A 26,902-nucleotide genomic window follows, 5' to 3' on the forward strand; every position below is an offset into this window, starting at 1 on the left:
TCAGGGTATCCAATAGAGGTTTTATATCAGTGATATCAGTGCAATAGCTTGTTGATCCCATGGTTGATCCCTGTAGGGAAATTCTCTTTTCTCTTGCACCCCCCCCTCCACAGAGAGGCCAGAGGTCAGCGACAGAACAGCACCCTGGAGCTGGTAGGGATTCAGTGTCAAGAGACAATTATGTCATCCAAGAGACAGGTGGGTCAACTCTATTCCGCAAATTATAAAAGTGGGTAAACTGAGTTGAGGTGGGTTTACCCTACACTACACCCCTGCAGCTGTCAACTGAAAACATCACAACTCTCATCTTTGTGTCTTTCATTGTTTTACTCATATTCAAAGTTTGTGTTGCCCTCTGTATGGTGAGTAATTTCCATGACCCTAGGTTGATCCCATGTTGGGTTTCATCTAACCACAGCGTTCTGCATACCTGGGTAGTGTAGTGTAAGATTATTCCTATCAGCTGCAGATACAATATAGCCCAGTGATTACGCAATCGTGTTTAGCGAAGATAACTACATGGGAAAACATACATGTTTTTCTAGGGCTACTGGAAATAATCTGTTTCTGAACCGGAGGTCATGGGAATTAATATGAATTCATGTATGTATCATGCATGTAGCAAACTCTGCATGCCCTTAAAACAAACAAATGATAAGTGTCTTGTTTTTTTTTTGTTGACAGTACAGTTCAATCCGTCACCTGCTGCTTTCCCACTCATACGTGGGCATCAGGGCATCTGTCTGGTGTATAAAATGGCACTGCAGTGTTAGTTCAACTGCCGTCTCTCTAGCCTCGAGGTAAGTAGATGACATGGTTTGTTTCATTTTTTCTTAGTTTCATGTCTTGACAACAAATAACTCTTATAGGACTTTTTCTTCACCAGATGTCACCAATTTGGTTTTCGGGTCTGCTCTGTTGCCTCGTCGGCACAGCATATGGCAAGTTGTCTTTTAGTTTTGATTTCAATTCCACCAAAATTAGAACCTGTCACTTTATTCATTCATATTTACATTTACATATAGTGTAAGTATGTGACCAATAGGGTGTGACTGATATGGGTTTGTGAAAGCTTATGCTGATATTTTTGGACAGAAGCTGCTGAAAGCTGATATTCAGTATCTTTAAATTTGACCATATTCTTGCCAAAACAATCCAAAAAGTATTCAGTGTTTTCCCACAGTATTGTATTCTTGTCCGGGTGGAAAGGCCTCTGGGACAACATTTAGACCATTGAAATTCTCCATTGAAACCCAGGATAGTACTACTGCTAAAAATAATAATAATAAAACATATTCATGCATGTGAAATCTAATCTAAATGTCTCATCTGAATCACTTCAGGTTAAGGGCTTCCCATAGACAGCCAGTGTAGTATTGATCAATTCTACAATAAATATGTAAACTAAAAATCAAACTGCATCATATCAGAGGTGGACACCACTGACTGGACCAGATCTGATTTTTAATAAAAGAAAAATAGTGACCGTATACAGTATTTCAGTCAAACCCCAGTGAGCATACAGTACTATACCATAATATACTATACCAGTTGTTCTCAACGTGGGGTCCGGGGACCACCAGGGGTCCTTGAGGGAGTTCCAGGGGGTCCCCAGCAAATTGATGAATTGTTAAACTTCAGCATTTAATTTACAAGAAGTTAGAGAATGTAGAAGAATGACTATTTTGATCATAGTTTCACTGTTATCTCTCTACCTACAATACAGATAGTCATGGAATTCTGGACAAAATCATATCTAACTGTAAAAATATTCTCAGATTTGGGTCCGAGAGACAAAATCTCATCAAAAAGGGGTCCGTGGCTCTAATGTGGACTAAACTAAGGGTCCTTGATATGAAAAAGGTTGAGAATCACTGATCAAAAGTGCATGAGCATCAATCTGAAAACAAAAGTTGACCCTTTGAAGATGTAAGGTTTGTTGTGCACACTGTTTGCGGAGTGCGAGAGTTTACCTGAGTGGTCTGTCCTCCATGTTGACAGCGGCTGAGGTCTGCTTTGACGACGTGGGCTGCTTTGACGACCAGCCGCCCTGGGGTGGCACCGAGCAGAGACCCGTCTCCCGCCTGCCCTGGAAGCCCGAGCAGATCGGCACCCGGTTCCTCCTCTTCACCCAGAAGAACCGCCACTACCAGGCAAGTGGGAGGGTTTATTTTAGGTGGACAAGGAGCTGTTGCATCTCGCTACTAAACCTTGTGTCTATACAATTTGAGTAGCTGTTTATTCAAACCTCGTCACCCCTCAGGAGATCAAGCCTGACCACAGCATTCTCAAGGCATCCAACTACAATGGGATGAGGAAGACCACATTCATCATCCCTGGATATTTGGAGAAAAGAGATGAGGACTGGCCACAGGACATGTGTAAGGTAGGGAGGCACACATGGCGAATGAATCATTTATGTTGTTTGAGGAGCTATGGGAAATTTTGTCACTCTGGGGAAGAACTGCGAGATGGGAAGAACCTGCGATGACAGTTTCGTCACGGGGCTTCACGAAAAGACAGAAACCGAAGATCTGAAAAATCGTCCCAGTCATTGAAAATGTTCTCTTTGTATGAGTTACAGCTGTGGCTTCCCATGATGACACTGTCCACTCCTTGTTTTATCTTGCAGTTTGTAGAAAAATCCAAATGCTCCCTTGTGGGCTGGGAAAAAATCAATTTGATCCCAGAAAAGTAATCAAATCTATTTCAATCTGTTTGGTAGGAGGACCAACAATCTCTTGCTTCAGTCCTTCTCTTGCCTTCAGTGTCTGAACAGAATGTGAATGAACCCCTTAAATCCATTGAGTGCTCACTCAGTTGACTAAATTTGGCATTGTCGTTGGTTGCTTCAAGGTTATGCTCCGCTGGGACAACGTGAACTGCATTGCCATGGAGTGGAAGAAAGGCGTGAAGACCCAGTATGCCCAGGCGGCCAATAACGCCAGGGTGGTGGCCGCCCAGGTGGCGTTCATGATCAAGACCCTCATGGTACATACAGCAGGTCCTTGTCAAGCACTGGTTTCGGTGTGGGTCGCAACAATAAAATGGCATTGATGTTATACGCAGGCCACGCCCATAGCAAACGGTATACACCCCAAAACGACCCATCATCATACTATAAAGCAAGGAATCTCTGTCCATCTGAGTGTCCGTCGCATATCTCGAGAACCGTTCGTCCGATCTACTTCACACTTGGCGGGTGTATTGCTGGGGACCCAAGGGAGTGCAATGTCGGATTTGGTGCAATTTGGACACGTTCAATATTAATAAACTTTGAATAAACAAGCGAACAGCGCTCTGTGCAGCAGCACGGCTCAAAGCGAACGGGCACTGCACTAGTCATTGAAAAGCAATTTTAGGCAAAATCGGGGACTTAGGCTTGTACACAGACTGATAATGTAGAATATATCCAAGTTATTTATTGTTATTTTAATGTGAAAAAATGTGCAGATCGCAGCTTTAAAAACAGTTGAGTATCAGTGTAATCACAGAGGCCAAAAATAAACCTAAAGTACACAATAAGCAGGCTTCAAACAGTGGGTCCAAAGGACACAGATGGACACAACTGGAACTTAGGAGAACATTCTCACCGGTGGCAAACAGAGCGGCCGAAGGACATTCGTCTATGTTGATTGTATGACAGTGTGCTATATTCTGACTTTAACATGACCGTGTTGCATGACCCAGGGCTACTACAAGCAGAAGGCCGAGAGGTTCCAACTCATTGGACACAGCATGGGCGCTCACGCTGCAGGAGGGGTGGGCAGTGCAATCAGCGGCCTGTCCCGCATCACAGGTAGACCAATGAAGACCCTGTGATCAAAGTTTGACAATCTGCTCTTTTGCTTCACTCTTTAGATGTGAAATCCGTATCACACTGTGGATGACTGATATGGGATTTTGAATGCCGATGCCGATATTGATATTTCTGGACTGAAATTGCCAATAGCTGATATTTCCTACTGATATTTAGTATCTTAAAATTGACCCATTTTCATGCCAAAAAAAACGCATTCAGTGTTTACCCCCCAGAATTGTATTCTTCTCAGGGTGGAAAGGTCTGAAACAGCATTTAGAAACAGCATTTAGACCAGTGATTCTCAACGTGGGGTCCGGGGACTGCCAGGGGTCCATGAAGGGGTTCCAGGGGGTCCGCAGCAAATTGATGAATTGTTAAACTTCAGCATTATTTCATTTACAAGAAGTGAACACAGTTAGACAATGTAGAAGAATGACTGTTTTGGTCATAGTTTCTCTGTTATCTCTCTACCTACAATACAGATAGGATCCAGGAATTCTGGATAAAATCATATCTAACAAAAAAAATATTCTCAGATTTGGGTCCGAGAGACAAAATCTCATCAAATGGGGGTCTGTGGCTCTATTGTGGACTAGATTAGGGCTCTTGATATGAAAAAGGTTGAGAATCACTGATTTAGACCATCATGGGACACTAAAAATCGTCCCACACCACATTGGAATGATTTCACTGGTCAGACAACTGATATAAAAATAACAAAAAACATATTGACTAGCTGAAATAGGGCGAATCTATGGGGTCTCAATTAGTGGGGATGTAACACTCAGACAGACACAGACACTTTGTCTTTTAGGCTGATAAGATGGCTGCATCTTCTACATAAAATCCAGCTTTAACCTGTGATTACAAACTTGCCATAGAAACGACTTCATAGAAATTCATACATTCATACCCTTCATTCCCTTGCCAGGACTGGACCCGGTTGAACCGTACTTCCAGTACTGTAATGCCACTGTGCGTCTGGACCCCACCGACGCTGCCTTTGTGGATGTGATTCACACCGACGCACTTCCTTTCGACTCCAAACTCGGTACATCTCTTTTTGATCAGAATGAACACAACAGAAACAGGGGGGGAAAGAATCCATGTCTTCTCTCTACTTTCTAAAACTCTCTACTCAGGTCACACACTCAGTACAAACTGACATATCTGACTATCTACAATACGACAATACTCACAGAAAAGTGAGTGCAGCCAGAAATGGAAAAACATGAAATCAGCAGCCAAAGCAGGAACAGCACTAGATAAACAAGTAGCAGCTGTCTTTATGTACAGTACAAAATTCAGTATTCTTCAAATTTCAATTTAGTGTTTTTACAGCTGATTCCAAATCAACCATCTTTAATGAAGAAAACTTTGATGACCCTTACTCTCATAATTCCCTTAGATCCCTTACTTCTATAATTACAGTGCATTTAGATAGTAATAAAATAAAGGGAAGGGAAACCGATTGGAGGCTGGAATTCTTCTTAGCTTCAGGTTGGGTGATCTTTGGATATTAATCATGTGGAAAAAAGGAGATCCAAGCCATTCCAAAGATCTATTAAAAATACTTTTTTCTATTTGGCTAATTATGATTAAAAAGTTAACTGCACCCAGGGAATATAAGGAAAATTATGAGTATTACAGAACATATAAAATACAGCAAGAAAGAAGTAGATCCCCTCATAGCCTGACAAAGAATAGTAATAGAACCAGCTGTGTCATATTTTGTAACTGACTAATTACACTAACTATACAATAAACAAGGCAGCTGTAAGGAAGGAGTTACAGTACCATTTCTTTGAACAGTGAGTGATGTGTGTTGCCGTCTCAGGTCTGGGGATGTCCGAGGCCGTCGGTCACATTGACTTCTACCCCAACGGAGGAGAGCTGATGCCCGGCTGCTCCAAGAACAGAGGCAAACCCTCTGACCTGGACGCCATCTGGGAAGGTGAGATAAGTCGAGACGGAATCATATAAACACACTGTTGCAGTCAATCAAGTAAGCAAATAGATAAATAAATTAAGGGGGGAGGTATAAGGTCATTTTATGTTACATGGTTACATTATATTTTATATACACATATATACACATATATGCGTATAGACCAGCCTGTGCATGAACATACACATACCTACACATATACAGATGACATTAATACATGTGCACTTATACGCAGTCATACACCCTACACATAGACGTTTATGTTCCACAGATACATAAACCAGCTCAAACAGATGGCAGTACACAGATAGTGGGTCAGGCATATAATTCCTAACCTACTAGTCCTGTAAAAAGACTGTCTCATTCTTTTAAATAAGAGATGGCAGGCTGCCAGTGTTTGTAGACTTTTCCAACTGAACCACCAGCTTTTTTAATAGGATATTTCACTTTGTAAGTGCTACATCATTAATCATTAAGTCAATGCCACATGTAATCACCTATGCCAAATTTTCTCACAAGACAAACAAAAATGTCATGCCTTCCAACCAAGGTGCATGAAAGGTAGAAAGGAAGAACAGCTTATCTTAGAAACCAATGGATGTTCTAAATAAAATAACAACTTTATTGGTACAGGAAAAACAACAGAAAGCCTTCATCAAGCTTACATGAGAGACAATGGATCTTCAATACCTTTCCCACTGTAAACATACCGTTTCCAGTGTGATGTTACATCAAACATATTTGGCAACGTTAGCTAGCTAGCTAGCAAGCATAGACCATTAGCAACTGTAACCTTATATTTCAAATGTATATGTTTTATACGGAGCCTGGGAGCGGCCATTTGGAGAGGAAAAAAGTTATATCGAGTCCACGATTTACTGTAACGTGCGCACGTTTTAGTCCATTCGTGCACACGAGATACAATTCCTTCCCTCGATTTTGTTAAACTGTGTATTTTAGGAAAAAATGCAACTTAAAAGGAACCTTTTAGGTATTGCAGATAGGCCTAGTAAGGATTTGGTATGTTAATATCCATTGTCTGTTTACACTGAATAGGCAAATCCCACTTAACCTTCAGGCCATGTAAACACAATCAGGTGCTGCAACACACCCAGGACAGGCCACATTTAAACATAATCACCAATATGTGACTGACTCTTTATAAGCTTGTGAAGAGCGCATGTGTTATATATCGAGAGCATGATATCACTATTTCGAGGGCATGTTTCGAATTGTATTTCGTGCGCACGAAAAAAGAAAACAAGAGCATAAATCATGGCCACGACATAAATAATTTTTCTCCCGATGGCCAATCCCGGGCTCCGTAGTTTTACCATTTACCACACAGGTGTTTGGAAAGATGTCAAGTCACTCCATGCTGAAAATTAAACTTGAGCGTATTTTGAGGATTATAACCATGTTTAATGTAATGCTGTGTAGCATTAACAGTGTATGCCACCATGTTGATTAGATCTCAGAAAACTCAGGGTTGAAAAAAAGAAATCTTGGCTGAGTTTCCCACTTGGAAGGGCCCCCATTGCATTTTTCCTAGCAAGAAGTTGGAATTTCTGACTTTCCAAGATCTCTGGAATGAAGCATGTCTAGGAGTCAACAATGAAGCTTTAAACCTACTCCATATTATAATACCATACATCAAAGAATAATAAAAACATAACCATTAGAACCTATTCACATTAAAATTCTCATCATTATCCTGTTATCTGATTGGTCTAAATCCACTAAGGTGGCTGTAAAGGTATTTAAGATCCATTGTCTGTCATGTAACCCTAATGAAGGCTTTCTGCTGAAATGTGCTGGACTCTCATGTGAGAATCTAAAAGCGGGAAAAATAAAATCCACCCATAAACCTACTGACCACATGATATGACCTTTGATATACTTTGAAACTGAAGGCGCAACGTTCTCAAGATTACAAGCATCAGCACAGGCACCGCTCCTATACATAACACAATGACTCATACATCTCTATTTTCTCAACGCGACGCAACTTACAATACGCAGCGCCCCGTGTGGAATATTGGAGTCGTCCCAACGGAAAAATCATAAAGAAACCCCAGGCGTAGTTATTCCAGTTGGACCTATCTGGGCAAATATTTTCTAAAACGGCTGACGGCGGCCTCCTTTTGAAATGTGCCGCTGAGTAGCAAGGCTCAAGTGGCAGCATTGGTGCCGTGCCTGGGTAAAGGGGGGGGGGTGGGCACAGCTGAATCTGCCACTTTTGATCCTATAGATAAGAGAGGGAGAGTGGGAGCCAGTGCTGCATAGCTGGAGGTCTTGGAGTGCCTGGTGTTTGCCCCATACTGGGAGAGAAAACAACACAACCCATGACCTCTGTCTATGTCCGTCTCTCTCCAACATGGCCGCTTTTTCTCAGTCTCTCCTTCTCTATTGAGTCTGGGATTCCCCCTCATTATTTTTACTCTTACTGGCACCTTCGTCCCTTAACACTAGACAGGAAAAGCCGCTTTCAGGCCAAGCTGCTATTTTGAATTTTCAGCTTTTTTCAATATCTCAGCTTTTAAAGGTGCCATATTATTAATTTTTCATGATATTGTTTTCAGATATAGCCTTCTATAGCTCAAGATAAGAATAATGCTCTTAATGATTTTTTTTGTAAATAAATGTAGTTTAGGTAAAATTAAATTAAGTGAATTGAGCAATTTTGTAGACAAAGTCCTCGCAATACTGGACCCTGATTGGCCGACAAAAGCAACTCCTCTCATTCAAATGAGGTAAACCTGCTGAGTGGAGGCTTTTCAGTTCAAATGCTGAAAACTGGCCTGATTGGAAGGATTTCAGTAATTCTGTAGTGAGGGAGCCAATCAGGATTAAGTTGAGTTGTGATGCGTTGACCGGAGTTAGTCTGAAACTGCCTGGAAAAAAGGAGGGATTTTTTAAAATGCAACAGCTTTAGATTTAACCACTCAAACAAACGTACATTTTAACAATGTCTTCATTAAACATATTTGATCATATATGTATATAAAAAGAGGAAATTTAGAATTTCTTTAATATGGGACCTTTAAAATGTCCCTCCATGACTTTTCCTTGACCCTTTCTTTACAAACCAGTGTTGTAAGACTTTCAAAACCTCTTCTCTTAAACCTCCCAAATCCATTGGCCTTTCTGTACTATAGTGTTAACTTCCTTGCCCTGCTTGACTTTGTATAATGGCCAAACCCACTTCAGAAGGTCATTACATCCTGCTTGGCTATCTGAAACTCAAGACTGTATAATCTGCGTTCACATCTCTTCACTTCTTCTTCCCCACCTAACTCTCTCTGCCTCTTCTTCACATCATCTCCCTCACCCCCCCCCTGCTCCATTCCCCTGTCATCACCTTCTCCATTCCTTTGCCAGGTACCAAAAAGTTTGACGCCTGCAACCACGTCCGATCCTACCAGTACTACAGCGAGAGCATGCTCAAACCCCATGGCTTTTTAGCGTACCCCTGCTCCGACAAGGACAGCTTTGCTGCCGTAAGTCTTTTCAAGTCTTTTCGTGGTAAAGCTTCTTCTGTTCATGCTACTTTGCTGGCCCCAAGTCGGAGCAAAGGTACAACTGTTAAAATCTTGCCTAGTACAGCTTTAATACTCCCAGCAAATCTTCTTGGGGTAGTGTCTTAGGTGTGAAAGGGGGTACAGAGGAGGCATCTTGTGTCCTCCATGTAAAAAAAAAAAGACTCAGGGCTATCAACTGGGACAAGAGATGGGGAGGGGCTGGTAGAGACGAAGGATGGGGGCCCTTATCCCCACCATGGCAGCATGTGTATGGGGGCCGCCACCTGTCGCCGCCGTATGACATCGATACGGCTGTGAACCGTTTCCTTGGTTTTAGAAGTTGATTCGGCGAGATTGGATTTTTTTGCGGCGGCGATGGAGGGCAACGTGAGTGGGCTTCCCCAGCGCCTTCCACGGGGAGGGCTTGTGTCTGCAGCTGTTGGCGCTAATGACAGTTTATCCCCGCTTTGGGCCCATGTCCCAATCAAACAGGGCTTCGGGGAGCGCCGAGCATGACCTCATATGACTATGTCCCCGTTGAGAGACGACAACACCTCCTTGTTGTTCACCTCGTAAACGCTCTTGGGTGTTATTCCTGCAGGCCCAGCTGACAGCCGCAAACTCGGCCTGTTCTCACACAATAAAGTACTGTAGAAACCAGTGTCATCCCCAGCCCCCATATTTACAGCGTGGCGATCTACGCTACTTTAAAGTTGGGGGTGGAGGGGAAAAAGTCTTTCAGGGTTGTCACCTTTACCTTTGGGGGTGTACTTGACAATCCAGAGGTGTTGACAGGGGAGTGAGGAACTGCGCTGAGAAAGGCCTATAACTCACTTGGATACCTTGCAGTATAGATATATAGGCGTAAAGATGCTGAAAATGCTGGTTCATGAAATGTAACAGCCGTGAATATCTAATATTTCACTTTGAGCCCATTATTTACAGAATAGCTGAGCCACTCGATTTATGAAATGAATGTCAACAAACCTGCTAACCACATATATTGCACGATGGGCCAAAAATCTTAGCTGCCATTGAGGGGCACAAACTTTACTACCTTGAATTCAGGAAATCAGTGTTTCGGGTGATGGTGTTTGGTTGAATCCCCTTGTATGACTGTTGTTGTCCTTCAAGTTGTGAAAGATCTCCTTTCACATATAATAGTTGGTTCTATTCTACACTTACTGGTACCTGCACCCTGTTAACTAGCATTAAACATTAATGCATAGCTAGCATTAAACATTAATGCATAGCTAGCATTAAGCATAACTAGCACTAAACATGATCAGTTTTTCTCCTCAGCTGTGGCTTTATTAAATCTGCTTGTATCACTCAACATTAATTAACATAGCTTGCTAGAATGGCAAAATGCATGTCACCCACTATTAGCTAACATTAATGGGCCTTTGTTCACATTACTTGTTGCGTTAGCCTATCAGCTAAGTGTTAGCAAGCACTTTCCAACAAGCAACACGTTGTTTCAATTATTTATATAAGTTTAGCATAGCATACTGTACGGTTTAACAAAACTGTTAACACAGCTGATGGTGGGTGATGTGTATATATTTTGACATTATATCCACCTAACATTAAATACGATTAGCCTAACTAATACAAGCCATTTGAATAATGCTAAAACTGAGCAGGAAATAAATAACATTAGCTATTTATGCAAAAAAGAGCTTCTGTAAAAACACAATATGAGCTTCTGTAATTTAAACAAGCTTTCTGAATGACTGTGAGAACCATTCACTGCCCCACAACTGCAACCTTTGTGCTTGTTTGACTGTAGCATCCTCTTACACACCATTATAGGACGACCTCATTCTTCACACCTCGCCCTGTCCTTGTCTTTACAGGGAAAGTGTTTCCCATGTGCAGACAGCAATTGTCCTCTGATGGGCGACTATGCTGACAGGTATACTGTGACTGATGGCATTTCTAAGATGAAGTTCTTCCTGAACACAGGCGGTTCCAACCCTTTTGGTCGTAAGTACCCTGTCCATCCTACCCTGATAAAAAAAGGGGGCTCAAACATATTGCGTAAACTCACTGTTTAAACATTTGCATATGTAGATAGCCGGATATATTTCTCCCTACTGTCCAGTCATGGAAAATAATGTATTTATTATGATGTTATGAAACTGTGTGGGAGCTGTGGTAAAATAATGTGACTGCTTGGCGTATTCCATCTCTAGGCTACAGCTACAGAGCAAAGGTAACCCTGGACGGTCCCTCCTGGCCTAACCCAGGCTACATGTATGTGGCACTGACTGGAGGCAAAGTCACCACCGAGGAGTACACGCTTCATGTGTAAGAGCATTATAACAGCTAAAAGATGAATGTGGCTGATGGTCTGTGGACTGGGCAAGGGCTTTTTAATGTGGGGTTTAGGGGGTTAAGGGGTTTAGGGATTTTTTCCAATTTTCCTTTTCCCCATTTACAAAATCTGTGATTAACATAGCCTAATGTTGGTTATTTTTCTTTACCAGGAACTTGAAGTGTAGAAATTCTGTCAGTCATTCCTATGTTCCCAGGGTCCTATGTTCCCCAGATTTATATGGCATATAATGGGAACATGACAAAGGGTCCTATGTTCCCTAGTTCTACATATGTGCTCTCCCAGGGTCCTATGTTCCCAAGGTCCTATGTTACCAGGGTCCTATGTTCCCCAGATTTATATGGCACGTAATGGGAACATGACAAAGGGTCCTATGTTCCCAGGGTCCTATGTTCCCTAGTTCTACATATGTGCTCTCTCAGGGTCCTATGTTCTCAGGGTCCTATGTTCCCAAGTTCCTATGTTACCAGGGTCCTATGTTCCCCAGCTCTATATAGCACATAATGGGAACCTGAAAAAGATGTTCCCCAGCTCTGTATTCGCTTAATATATGGTTAGGGTTAGGGGTTAGGGTTAAACATAAGACCCTGGGAACATAGGACCCCGGGAACATAGGACCCTCCTGAAATTCTACATAGATACGCTCCTGAAATTCTACGCCTGTTCTTCAGTTTCCCTAAAAATGGCTAGTTAGCGTAGAGCTAGCCCCTTGGTTTCAATAAGGAATGCTAACAAATGCTACAAACAAGCCAGGGAAACTGAAGACTGTAGCAGCTCCACCAGTAGTGTAACCCAATAGAACAGACAGCAGTGATGGTGGAACCAGTGAACAGCTTTTTTATTTTTCCTTTTGGGAGCAACTGCTAACTCACAAGAATCAAACTTTACGTCATGAAAGTAACCCCAGTTCTCTGATAGCATGACGTTTTCTCACTAGGGGGCACCCGTGATTTCTTGGCAGTTGTTGACACCTGTGTGGAGAAGAGTGATCTCCTCTCTTTGTACATAGGGCAGAGATAGTGTCACTTAGTTATTCAGCCTCGGGTGCCAGGGGCCCTTTGGGGCCGTCCTGCAGATTGCAGGCTATGCTGCTGCCAGGGTCAAGGTGATGCGATGGTTTCCTCCTTGAGTTTATACAAAACAGACAGATGTGGAAATCAGGCATTCAAAGTTTGATTTCGTTGTTAAAATCAACTTTGAATGTCTCAGAAATGGGAAAACTCCATATCCATGTCCACCACTTGCCCTCGTGCACAAGGGCAAGTCCTCCACATCCTCTAGCATGCATAAAACAAATTTCATAATAGCAATAATAAGCAGATCAAAAAAAAAAAAAGGAAAGAAAAAAGGAACCAATGAAAAGCCTTGTATAATACAGCATTATGGCCTTTTGTATTAACATTTGCATGTTTGGTCTGTTATTTAGAGTGAATGATCACATAGTAACAACTTTTCTTTTTGATTGGCAGCTCCATATACCATAATAACTGAAATAGTAATTCATTACACTTGTTACTAATAAAAGTACAACATGCCTGCAACACATTACTGAATAGCGCATCACCAACCAAATCTGTTAACGGTGTTCAGGTGTCGTTCATTTTCCAACCTGTCCAAGGACAAAGGTAAAAAAAAAAGTGTCGAAAAATAGTCGACTAAAATCTAAAATTCAAATCGTCAAGTTAGTCATTCATAAAATACATTTTATGAGCTATGTGTGATGCTTCCCCACTTCACGTCTGAAGGGGTGCGCTGAGTCCTGGGTCGGTCTACGAGCTCCTCATCGACGCCGAGACGGACGTGGGCGAGGTGACGGAGGTGAAGTTTCGCTGGAACAATCACATCATCAACGTCCTGAAGCCCAAGTATGGCGCGTCCAAGATCGAGCTGCAGAGAGGAGAAGACAAGAAGATGTAAGTCTGTCACAAATTGAATCTTGTAGTTTTTTATCGTTATGACGGAGAGCAAAGATCAAGCAAAAAAAAAAGGCAGCAATCTATTACTAAAGAAGAAATGAGGATCAATGTTCCCTCTAAGCTGATGGTTTTCTGGCCTAATCATTTCTCACATTAACCAAATAATATGTGGCCAGTCATCAGTCATTGCTTCACTTTATCTCCAAGATTTAGTAGATATAAGTGGACATTTTGGTGGCAAATGATATTAGGTGCAGTGGCTTTACCATAGCATAGGATTTCGTAAACCGATGCCCCTGTGTGTGAGGATTTTGGAACTCTTCATATTTTTGCATAACTTTTCATGCTGAATGAAAGACAGGATCATTTTCCGTTTCAATACATGCCAATTTCTATTCTAGACTAGTATAGAATATTATTGTAGACTATAATAGAATCGTTATTGATACCTTTAAATGCCTTAAAACAATAACCTGTATTCTAGTGAGTCTGTCCTCATTAACTCTGTTGCTGCCTGTGTCTGAATATCACCCGGGTTAGAAACTACTTTGGAATGGATTGTAAAATTTGTTTTATTTTAAAAATGCATACAAATAAGCAGTGGGGGAAGAAGTACTCTGATCCTTTACTTCAGTAAAAGTACCAATACAGCAATGTAAAAATACTCCATTAAAAGTCCTGCATGAAAAATCCTACTTAAGTAAAAGTACATAAGTATTAGCAGCAAAATGTAGTTAAAGTATTAAAGTAAAAGTAGTGGTTTGGTCCCTCTGACTGATCAGTGTGTAAGCAGCATGTTACTGTTGTAGCTGCTGGAGGTGGAGCTAGTTTGAACTACTTTATATACAGTTAGCTAGTTTAGTCCAGTGGTTCCCAACGTAGGGGTTGGGCCCCTCCAAAGGGTCACCAGATAAATCTGAGGGGTCGTGAGATGATTAATGGGAGAGGAAAGACAAAGTTCTGATACACAAATCTGTTTTCAGTTTTTGGACTTTTTCTCTAATCACATGAAACCATGTGAGGTTTAGAGGGAAAAATCACTATTTGGTGGAGCTGTTAACAACTCATAGACATCTGAAATGTGACCCGACTACACACTGCTTTTTGTAAGACGTCAAAAGCCAAAAAGGTTGGAAACCACTGGTTTCATCTTTAACAATGTGTTGTATTTTAAAAGCTTGTTATATTATCCATTGTCCAATCCAATCCAATCCAACTTTATTTGTTAAGCACTTTAAAAACAACCACAGTGGACCAAAGTGCTGAGGTTTGTGTCCAAATCTCCATCTGAAAAGTAACTAAAGCTGTCAAATAAATGTATAAAGTATCTCAAAATTGTACTTAAGTACAGTGCTTGAGTAAATGTACTTACTGTTACTTTCCACCACTGCAAATAACCACCTATAACCTGTCGAAGTTTCTGGTAAAACAAGCTCATTTGGCCAGTGGCTGGTATTAATTTCCCACTCATAATTTCCCCACTGATAATGTTCCAGTTTCTCTCCATCTGCTACTCATTGCCAGTTTGTCTGTCCTACACTTGTCAGTCAGTTGTCCATGTCCCCAGGCAAAAGGCAAATGCAAAGGCAAAAAAAGGCATTGAGTTGATGTTGATTGGATGCCTCCTAGTGGCAATATGAAGAGGCATAGATGTCTTTCTGAAAGGACCATGCCTTGGACCAGGATATCATTTAATAATAGCCTTTGTTGAGGATGTCATAGAGATTAGATTTCATTTATAGGGAAAATCTAGAAGTTTGTGAGAATTGATAGATTTGCTTTGCTCTATTCTGTACTCCAACTAGAGAGAAAGAGACATGGATTATCTATGGCCACTAGAGGGCACCATGGAACCTCTGTGTGGTGAGAAACTTGCTTGGTCGAACACAACTGAAGAGGGATTGGAGTGAGACAGAGCTCAATGTACATCAACTGGGAAATAGAAGTTGATAAAGTACAGTCTATCCACATCCATGATGACACTACCATGATTGGGAATCATTGGAAAATTTGACGATACCGATACTGGTTCCCATACTTCCATAGAAAGTATTTCTCAGCACTGTTCTTTGTTAAATGAAAGTAAATGAAAGAGTAGATTATTTTCTCTGTGATATTAGTACAAGATATCTTCTCAAAATAGGATGAAAACAGCACTAGGGGGAGAAAGAGGTTGTGTTTGTGCAGGACAAAAACATATTAATTCTATAGGAGAGCCCCAAAAAGTATTAAAAAGCAGTATGAAATAATCAAAGCACACCTCAATGAAAATACTAATAAACTAGAATAGAATTTGAACTCTTTTTTTTTTAAATTATTTATATATTTATCCTTTATTTAGCCAGGAAGATCCCATTGAGATACAGGATCTCTTCTTCCAAAAAACAAAAAAAAACGAAAAAAAAAAACAGTTTCACATAAAAAAAATAAAAATCCAGCATTTTGAATCTTTTCGACATCCCTCGCCTCATGTCTCACTCCCCCACTCTCCTTTCTTTTCTGTTACAGCTACCACTTCTGTGGAACAGAAACCGTGGTGGAGAATGCCATCCAGTCCGTGCTTCCATGCCAAGCTTAGTCGGCCACAATCGGAGACGCCGCTCAGAGCCTTTCAATAAAGATTTTGCATTTAAACTCCCTCGGGTCCCTTTTCATTTGACCCTTTGTGCCGGTGTGCAGGATGCAGCAGCGGCATGCTATGGCCAGACAATGAAGTCAGCAGGATGAAAGGGCAGAGGACTGGAGTAGGTCAAGTCGGTTGACAAAGATAAAGGAGATTATAAAAGGTATGAAATAGAATAGATGAGGTGTGTGATGAATTGATATAATACACAGTTTGAACTACCAGCCTTAGGGTATGTCTTTATTAATGACCTGAAAGGTTAGGAGTTATGAAAGAGCTAAACTTCTGTTGCTTTAATATGAAACTTTTGCCTTGAGGCAGGAAGTGTATTTTTTTTTAATTATTATTATTATTAATAGACAAAAATAACAATACAACACAAAACACACAGAACTGACAGAAACAAACATGTAGAAACATCAGAAAAGAGAGGAAAAATACTGTAAACATAGCAGCTGTAGAACCAAGTATATTAACTAGACAGAATCGAGATCACAGCTCAGTTATGAACAAAAAACAAACAAAAACACACTATATATATACATATATATATATATGTAGTACTGTGCAAAAGTCTTAGGCACCCTAGATTTTTCATATCAATTTCTTAGAAGTCTTAGATGTTAATTTGTTTTCTGCATTAGTGTGTTTATTGTAAATTTTTGATATTCAGAAACTTTTCATTTCATTAGTTTTGAAAGCATCTTCGCTTTATGGATATCTTTGACATATGCCCAAGACTTTTGCACAGTACTATATATATATACATATACATAAAGTTACATAAAAGAAAATAAACTATATCATATGCTCCATTTACACTCTTTATAAATAAAGGCCAATAAAAAAGACAGAAAAAGTGGAAAACCACTGGAAAACTACTTACTACTGAAAGGAAGTTTATTGTTAGTCCTGCCCTCTTCTCCCTCAGTTGGTCAAGTTCCCGCCCTAACACTTGTCACTCAAACTGATAAGCACTAAATTCCTGTAAATGTTGTCTATGGCAGGTAGATCAATAAGAGTCACCGGCCACACTGGCCGCTAACATTTTGAGATGATAACATTTGAATCGGCTATATTGAGTTCTGTTGCATTTGAATTGATTTTTAAATTAGCACACAGAACCTGACGCTATATATGAAATGGCATGAAAAGGGGTATACATACCTATCAATTATTTTGGCCAGTAAAAATTATTCTTGGCAGGCAATCTTTTGTTTGTTGACCAGCCTTTGGCAGGGGAACCAAAAAGTTATACACCCCAAAACCTCCCCAACATCCTTCAAAATCCAATTTCAGGCAAATGTGGGGATTTAAGCATGAACACACAGGGTCATAGACAATACACAGACTGATAATGTAGAATATAACCTAGTTATTCATTGTTATTGTTTGAAAAAGTTGCAGATTGTAGCTTTAAAGTCAGGAAACGGCGCTTACACTCACTCTAGTTAGCTTATGTGCAAGTTTACAACTTCCATTCATTATTTATCAGCCTTTGCAGAAGGCTGAGAATTCACATCTACAAAAGTCATCCTTGACAACTTCATTACTATTTATAGCCTCCCATTACTGAAGTGTTATTACTGTTGCTTTCATAGGTTCAACAAGAGCAAAAGCACAACGGATACTTGGCACGTCCAACTGTTGATTTCCCTTGTCTTTCTTTCTATCCTCACAAAGCCAACTCTTCCTCGCTGCCAGGGCTTGTCAGGGGAAGGAGAGGGTAAATATTACCCTTATTAACATTGAAAGACATCAGGCTCCATCTGTGCAAACACAAATCAACAGTAAATTACATGGTGAGATCGCTGCTTTCTCTTCCTCATTTGGATACAGAATGCACCCGCACAAAATCTTGTCTAATGTGTCACATATATCTGTAATTCCATCAGGCCTCTGTGTGTGTGTGTGTGTGTGTGTGTGTGTGTGTGTGTGTGAGTGTGTGTGAGTGTGTGTGTCTGCAGAGCACTTATTAATCTGTCCGTGGCCTTTCACCAGCTTATGAAATCCTGATTGTGTGTCATTGTTTTGGCTTCATTTATTTGAATACACACCCCATAATCACGCTTGCAAAAATATGGCTTTAAAAGGCAAGCTGCCATTTTCATCATGGCGCTAACAAAGTGCATTTGAATTCACTCTGACTTCTCCTGAGCCAAGCCATCAGTGTTCACACAATACCAATCAGAAGAAAACCTCTCTTAGCTTCAAAGCTTCAAGCTCGACTACATTAATAGTATTAATAAAACACCAAATTGAATGTGTGGGCTAAGAAGTGGGGGGAGAAAGTGTCTTGAAATCCTCTAAAGACATCAGTCTTTGTCTCTCACTCTTGTTTCTTTTTTCATTATTGGCTCATTGAAAGTGAAGGCTAATGACAAAATAGCAGGCTAATTCCTGTAATTATGTCTGTTTGTCGGAGGGAATTTGCGAATGACAGCGCTTCTTTCTGATCTTTGAGCCGGTAGCTTTGGGGGCGGCTTTGTTGCTAACAAAGCATTCATAGACAGGTCATGAATTAGCGAGGTATACTTCCAGATAGATGTAGGTGGCAAGAGAAAAATAGGTCCCCTGGGGAATGGTTGTACAACAAAGTTAACCCCTGGCCATTAACTATGTTGTACTGACAGACATAATTCTCTAATGACTCTGAACAATTCAGCATGGACAGAGAGGGGAAGAATATTAGAAAAAAATCGAGGCAATCTCAAGGAAATAATGTCCGACAACGTGGACTTTCTTGCAGCATAATGTTAAATATAAAAAGGTCAAAGTATTTTGATTGTTCAATGCCTTCCACGATGAAGCTGTCATATGATGAATGGGTGAGCCTAACCATTTTAACCTTTATGGCTCTCCATAATAAATCCACTCAGTAGTAATGGAAGAGCGCACAAAGGAATCTACTACACTGAACTTAAGTGAGGTAGAATAGAGACAGATGGTGCAGACTATTGGTTGACTGATATGGCTTTTGAAGGCACATATACTGATATTTTTTGTATCGAAGCTGCCCTTAGCAGATATTTCATATTTTTAAAATGGTAAGATTTGCAAGATCTGCAAGATTTGTGTTATTGTTTTTTGTCTCCATCTTTGCATTTACCAAAACACAGGATTTGATGTTGCAGTCCTTGGTGGGATAATTTATGGTGAGAATTCATAGAGAAGCCCAATTCAGCTGGTTTGGAATATGGCAGAGACAAACAACACTCTCCAGCAGCCCTTGCTGCTAGCCACCAAGTCCAGTGATGGAGTCCAGAGCTACACAACCCTCCCCTTGGGAATGGGTGGACAAGTGGGACCCCCCTTGTCCTTCTGCCTAAACCCCAACGCATCCCTCGTACATATCAGCATAACACACGACAGACACTTTGCCGGAATGAACCCTCCAGTGTTTCCCAAACTTTTTTTCTGAGGACCCACTTTTTAAAAATGACAAACCATTGCAACCCAATTCACAATAGGCCTTATCCATAAATCGTGAGAAGAGCGAATTTGTGCATAAATGAACGTTCCTGACCATTTTTACTGCCATTTCCGCATCACCTTATATTATCTTGAATAGGTAAACCAGCCATTTCGAAGAGATATACGTTTGATAAATCACAACTTCGTTTTATGCATGTGTTATTGAAATGTTAAATACTTTATAAATGAGACCAAATAAATGCATTTAGGCGGAGTTAACAGGCCCTCGTTTTTTTCCTCTAATCAGTAAAACAAACAGAATGTGCGCTAGCCTTTCATATTAGATTAGTAGTAGTAGATTAGAAGTACAATTATCAAACAATAGTTTTTCGAGTTTTTCGCTGCATATAACACACATGGGTCGTGAGTCCTGGTTTGGATTGGAACAATTAACAAAACCATATTTCAAAAAATTGTCTGTGTATGGCCTTGCCCCTGATTTTCTCTTCTTAGTAGGAGGCTCTTCACCTGATCCCTCGACCCTTCCATCTGTGCCGTCATCAGCGGGTTGAATGTGACCGGTAGCAGGGGTCGGTTCACGTCCATCCTCATGCCGGCTTCCCTCACGGGCGGTAGTTTGACTAACGTTAGCTGTAGTCTGTAGTCTTTAGCTGGGCCTTTCTTATTTATTAGCCAAGCATCCATTTCTTGTGGCTGGCTGCAGAATCTGGCGGAAACCGTGAGTGTGGTACAAATACCAACGAGCTCCCTCATGTGGCTCAAAGATATAAATCTTAAATGAAAGAAATAATTCTGCAAATTTATTCGGAGACCCAAATAAAATCTCCTGCGACCCAGTCTTTGGGAATGACTGCCATAGAGGATGCCCTCTTCACTCGCTACGAACATCATGGGCATAAGTGGCGGAACAGGATGATATGGGATTTTCTTACACAGCCAGAAAGCCGGTGTGAGGCCCTTTCTGATTCTCCCCATTTTGCCTATATTTTATCATGTACAGCTTGACAGTGACATGGTCTTACGGTGGGTCTACATAGCTTGGGGAACCCACGGTGGGGCGGGTTCCACATCGTAATAGCCCCCACTCCGCAATAATTCTGGGCAGAACGCCACTAACGGTGTGACACAATGTTAGAGGATCTGACTGGTTCCTCTTCCCTGTATCGTGGGCTGGCCTTAATGGTACAGGAGTACCCTTCGGTCTACCATCTCTATTGCTTCTAAGGGATATACGCATTCCCCCTCCGCCCCGGTTCCTAAGGGTAGCGGGAACGTAGAGTTGATGCCTAGTCCGCATCACGGGAGTGTTTCCTGTAGACATAGCACTCTACCTCCTCAATTTTCCTTTCTGAGCCAATAAGGATTCCTCTGGCCACTATGGGCCACATCTGCCGCCCTGGAAAGATTTGCCCGTTCCCCCTCCACCCTGGAACTTCAAGAGTGATCAAGGAACGTAGTGGGAATGTAGAGTTAATGCCTAGTCAGGCATGGGAGTGTTTCCTGTAGACACAGCACTCACTCCTTATACTCTACCTTCCCTGGTCACGCTGGTGCACTTCTGGACAAGGTGGCTCATTGGCCATACTCTTGCTTTATTGACAGAGACATAGTGTGAGAGAGAGACAGGAAGGTATGGGACCGCGGGCCGGATTCGCAGGGCCGCGGGCTGGATTCGAAAGGAAGGACTGAGCCTTAGGTGGGACGCGCTCTACTCGGTGAGCCACCGGGGCGCCCCATGATTGGCCATACTCTTGGGGGGGTTCTGGTTCCCCCTCCACCCCGGACCTCTACGGTGGATTGACATACACGCATCAATTCGCATCTCTTTGCCCATAGAGTTTTGAAAGGTGCTATAAAATAAAGTTTTACTTACTTAACTCCCTGTACCTTTCCATGTCTGTATGCACCTTTTCTAAGTGGTCTTCTAGTTCCTGTTTGTTGTTGTCAGGCTGCCACTTTTCTCTTCACTACATGAGCCATAACGGCATTGATACCAACTTTCTCACACTCTTTCGTTTTCCTCCACTGCTTCCTAAGCTGCTGTCATTCTTGGACGAGTCTGTCAATCTCCTGTTGTCGCCTAGACTTGACAGATTCTGAGCCTATTTTCTTCCTTTTCTCATACACTCCCAACCTCTCTACCCTATAATCATAAATAATGTCACCCATTTTCTCTAGCTTTTTCCCAACTGTTCCTTTAAGCCTATCAAGCACAACCACCCTTATCAATCTGTTTTAACAGCTTCCCATTCACTCCTCTCAGTAGCCCTTGACTATTTTACTCTAGGGTTTTGCCCAGTGTGCTTTTCCTTTCTTGGCTGGCTGACTTCATTGACCTCCCAGCCCTGCATTAGGTACTGATATCCTGCAATCTTTGGTTTGTTGCCTGCTGCTGGACTTCACCCGACTGACTTGTCTGACTCCTTAAGAAATATCGGTCAATGTGGGGTCCCTGAACATACTCAAGCATCTCTTCCTCCCTTGGTCTATTCTGAGGCCCTTAAGGATTGTAATCTTTTCCCAGTCACAGGAGCACACCTGTAACTTCTTTCCCTCTATATCTGAACTATGTGGCTTCCATTGAAGTGTCCTCCTTACCCATAGTCAGTGGTGGAAAGTAACTAAGTACATTTACTCAAGTACTGTACTTAAGTACAATTTTGAGATACTTGTACTTTACTTGAGTATTTCCATTTGATGCTACTTTATACTTTCACTCCACTACATTTCAGAGGGAAATATTGTACTTTCTACTCCACTACATTTATTTGACAGCTTTAGTTACTTTTCAGATGGAGATTTGACACAATGGATAATATAACAAGCTTTTAAAATACAACACATTGTTAAAGATGAAACCAGTGGTTTCCAACCTTTTTGGCTTTTGACGTCTTACAAAAAGCAGTGTGTAGTCGGGTCACATTTCAGATGTCTATGAGTTGTTAACAGCTCCACCAAATAGTGATTTTTCCCTCTAAACCTCACATGGTTTCATTTCAATAAATGTTCAAATGATCCAATGTTTCAGCAAAAATCAAAGATTAGAGAAAAAGTCCAAAAACTAAAAACAGATTTGTGTATCAGAACTTTGTTTTTTCTTCTTTCCTCTCCCATTAATCATCTCACGACCCCTCAGATTTATCTGGTGACCCTTTGGAGGGGCCCGACCCCTAGGCTGGGAACCACTCGACTAAACTAGCTAACTGTATATACAGTAGTTCAAACTAGCTCCACCTCCAGCAGCTACAACAGTAACATGCTGCTTACACACTGATGCATTAATAATCTAATGATGTCATATATAATAAAATATCAGTCAGAGGGACCAAACCACTACTTTTACTTTAATACTTTAACTACATTTTGCTGCTAATACTTATGTACTTTTACTTAAGTAGGATTTTTCATGCAGGACTTTTACTTGTAATGGAGTATTTTTACATTGCTGTATTGGTACTTTTACTTAAGTAAAGGATCAGAGTACTTCTTCCACCACTGCCCATAGTCAAGTCCATTCCAAGGTCTATAGCGGTGCATCCTGCCTGTGAGTCGTCTTTGACCCCATAGCCTGTTCTCGCACACTTCTTTGTTTGTTCATAGCTACTAACGGTATCGACACGTGGCCCAACTGGCTCAGGATACTGCTTCCACGGGCAGCTACCCAATGATTGTCCCGGTGGGGTCTATTTCCTCCTGTCAGCTGCCTCCTCGAGACTGTGGTCTTTCTGTTGTTGTCAGCTACTGTTGTCAGCTCCTTTCCGTTGTTTACAGCAGTCACTAGTCAGGACAAGCTGAAGCATTTACCAATACACAGAATTTGATGGTGCTCAGCACTCAGGATTTTTCAGAGGAAAAAGCTACCAGTGAACAGCAAATGAAAAAGTTTTCCTGAACTGGAATCAGTATTGTATTATATCAATCGGGTAGCAAAACGGATATTTATTTATATGGAGATGTCAGATTATTATTTTAATTTTGACCGTTTTCATGTATTTCAAGTATTCAGCGTTTCCCCCAGAATTGTATTCTTGTCAGAGTTGAAAAGCCGCTGAAACAGCATTTAGACCATGGGATACAAAAATCCTGGAAAATAAAAATAAAAATAATAATAATAAAAATAATAATAATAATAATAATAATAATTGTAAAGCATATTTATGAGTGCTTGTGTGGAATCTGATCAAAATGTCACATTAAAATTAATTCAGGTCAAGTGTTTCCTAATAACCAGTGTAGTGCACTGGTTACAGCAGCTGTGATGAACAGCAAAGCAGGCCGGCACAGTTCAGTTGAGTTCACTTTATTCAGACAGTGTGAAAATACTCAGAGAGAGAGAGAGAGAGAGAGAGAGTGCTTCAGCCAATTAACAACTCTGTGCCAACTTTACATGTTGTCAATAGCTGCTCCTTCACTCAGTTCAACCTGCTCTCCTCAGGCAGCAAGTCATTTATGAAGCTTACCACTTGAAATTAGGGTCTGAGTTCAACTGATATGGGCGTTGGAATTCCAATACTGATATTTTGAGATTGCACCTGCTGATAGCTGGTATCTTGTGCTGATAAGATTAATGGATAACTAAATTGGATTTGCATTTTGAAATTTGAGAAAAATTAGGAAAAGAATAATTGGTACCAGCAGTCGTTCCAATCTAGGGTGGGCCAGAGAAATGCGTGGATGGCAGCATAGCATTAAATTGGTAACACTTTACAATAAGGGTCACTAGGTTAATAAGCATTAACTAACCCTTAATTAACAGTTAACTAATGTGTCTGGTAATCATTTACTAATGGTGTTCATGTTAACTAAGGTATTAATTTATACATTATTTAATAGTCATCTTTATAAACTATTAAACAATGTATAAATTAATACCTTAGTTAACATGAACACATTAGTAAATTACACATTAGTTAACTGTTAATTAAGGATTAGTTAATGCTTATTTGTTAATGCTTATTAAGCATTAACTAACCCTTAACTTAGGGACCCTTATTGTACAGTGTTACCGTTAAATTTATTATTATTTTATTATGAATAGACAAATTTATCTAAAACAACCAACCACCATACAAGTAAAGCTACATAACATTACAATATGCTTTGACCAAGGAGCAGAAATTGCAACTGCTCCACTCTGCTTCAAACCCACCAGAATCCACCTTAATAAATAGAGAAATGTATATTGGAGGATAACTTTATTTAGCTTTAGGATACGTTTATTTATCTACTTTTTCTCCGGTATGATCTTTACACTGTGGAAGTTGGATCCTCAGGAACCACTGTATCGCATGCAGCAATAAACTTTATGAGGAATATTGTATGACATCTTTTCAAAACTAGGCCATTTATATGTCCAGTAGATTCAAGATGTTTCCATTAACGTTTGTAGTTTTGCCAGCTGAAGTGCTTGAATTGAAACAAAGTCTCCATTAACCTGGCTTTGATTTTTTTTTTGCGGTTCTCTCTCACCTCAAGTAGACGACAATTGACTGGTTGCCAAATGATAGCCCAACCTCCACATGCACCTTATGCACATGTGATGGAACACTTGCGTTGTGAAATGGGTGCAGTGGTTACAGTGGTATTTGCTCCTGCTCTTCTCCATCAGGTCAGGTCGGGCTTTATTTCTCCTGCTTTTCACCTTGGTGGTGGCTGGGTCAGAACTGGGTTGTTTTAATCCACTTTTTTCCTCCAGTTTGACAGATTTCCGCATAAATTGACTCACATTGTAGTAGATGTCATGGAAACGTATGTGTCTGATGATAAAAAAAAAAGTGTATTTTTCAAACGGAGGTTGAAACATTCACAATCATTGACGATAGCAATCACATAATGGAGCCTTGCTTTGCTTGATACAGATTGACTGTAATCAGCAATATAATGAAGTTGGATGGGTGGCTAACATGGGAAAATCACTTGTTGAACCACGGTACCACATAACCAACTCTATGTTACTAGTCAAGTGGAATAGTGCCTGACTGAGTAGGTGTGTGTGTGTGTGTGTGTGGTTGCATGACTCAAGTAATTTTTACCTTAACGCTAGTACTTATTTTCAATAATTAGATTTCTTTTAAATAACTGTAAAATAAACGTACATAACTTGCCTAATGGTAATACCGCCTCTGCATGTGTGTTGTGTGTGTGTGTGTGTGTGTGTGGAGGTAGGGGGGGGTGGGGGTGGGGGGTTGGGAGTAGGGGCTCATCTCTACACTTGCACACTTGTGAAGGTTACACAAACATCACCGTTCCGTGGCAGCGGTTTGACAGAGAGGTAAACAAATTCTAATGAAATTAACGTTTTTGCGTGTTTTCAGCCACAAGCCGAGCCTTTTAACGAGCACAACCGGGGAGCCAATGCGTGTCAAGCTCCCCCCTCTTCTCCGCATGATTTCATTGGTGAGCCTGGCCGTTTTTGAACCCCACCACTTACGGGAAGAGAGCATGTGGGAGGGCCACTTGGCGAGTTTTGTCTCTCCAGATTGCTGTAGCAACTGCCCTACTTTAAAGCCATTTGGTGGAAATCCGGCACACCTATCCACCCCTCTCATCCTCCATCACACATCACACACACACACACACACACACACACACACACACACACATGCAGCACCAAGCTAAAAACAACCTTGCCCTATAAGGGGTTGAGTGGCACTCTACCGCCACTTCTGTAAGAATAACACACTCGCTCCCTAAATGTATGCTGGTTATTGAATAATAAGTGCCTGTGTTTAGTTTCATATTCCACTGGCTGAATCACCAGTGGGGGTGCTTGAGGCTAACTAAAATGAAGCCGAGGATTTGATGGGAAATTGTTTTTTATATGGCAGGTGCTTTTCTGTTGTTGTTTATTTTTAAGAAGAACCAGATGCAAAACTAGGTAAAGGTAACTGGAAAGTGACACACATGATAATATCGCTCTTGATAGTGAGTTAATGGCCAGACTGGCTTTATAGAGGCTTTGCAGTTGTGTCACAAATCTACTCGCAACCAGGTCTGGCTCCATGGAGGTTCACTGGAGAATTGGCTGTGTGAAAATGTGTTTACATTTATAAAAAGAAGGCGGGAGAGATACCTGAAAAAGATGTGGATTGGTTCAATTCGATGACGTTATAAGTAAAAGTGAATAGGTAGCTTTGTTTCCAAATGTACTGAGACAGTAAAGTGTCTTGTCTTTGGCTTAGCCTCTACACTGAAACACTCTGAGTTGTGGAAAAAAGGAAATGACTGGTTGCTCTATATTGTCAAACTAGGATCAAAAATGTATCGGGTGCTACAAACAAAAGCATAATCGAGGCACTCCAAATATAAAAATATAA

The 26,902-nt window shown here is 41.0% G+C and overlaps 1 protein-coding gene across 1 annotated transcript; it reads left to right on the forward strand.

Moving 5' to 3' along the window:
- Positions 1 to 886: 886 nt before the first annotated feature.
- Positions 887 to 16,106, forward strand: LOC139667255 (inactive pancreatic lipase-related protein 1-like). The gene is made up of 12 exons (XM_071546702.1): positions 887 to 941; positions 2,002 to 2,153; positions 2,264 to 2,386; positions 2,857 to 2,991; positions 3,691 to 3,799; positions 4,734 to 4,853; positions 5,640 to 5,756; positions 9,132 to 9,250; positions 11,131 to 11,260; positions 11,470 to 11,584; positions 13,358 to 13,525; positions 16,037 to 16,106. The coding sequence occupies exons 1-12, from the start codon at positions 887 to 889 to the stop codon at positions 16,104 to 16,106; spliced, it is 1,413 nt and encodes a 470-aa protein (XP_071402803.1).
- Positions 16,107 to 26,902: the final 10,796 nt, after the last annotated feature.

Source organism: Centroberyx affinis, unplaced genomic scaffold, assembly GCF_046629955.1.
Source record: "Centroberyx affinis isolate AG114_WGS23_722 - 3 ecotype Tasmania unplaced genomic scaffold, CSIRO-AGI_Caff_v1 ptg005386l_1, whole genome shotgun sequence".
In the NCBI taxonomy this organism is placed as follows: Eukaryota; Metazoa; Chordata; class Actinopteri; order Beryciformes; family Berycidae; genus Centroberyx; species Centroberyx affinis.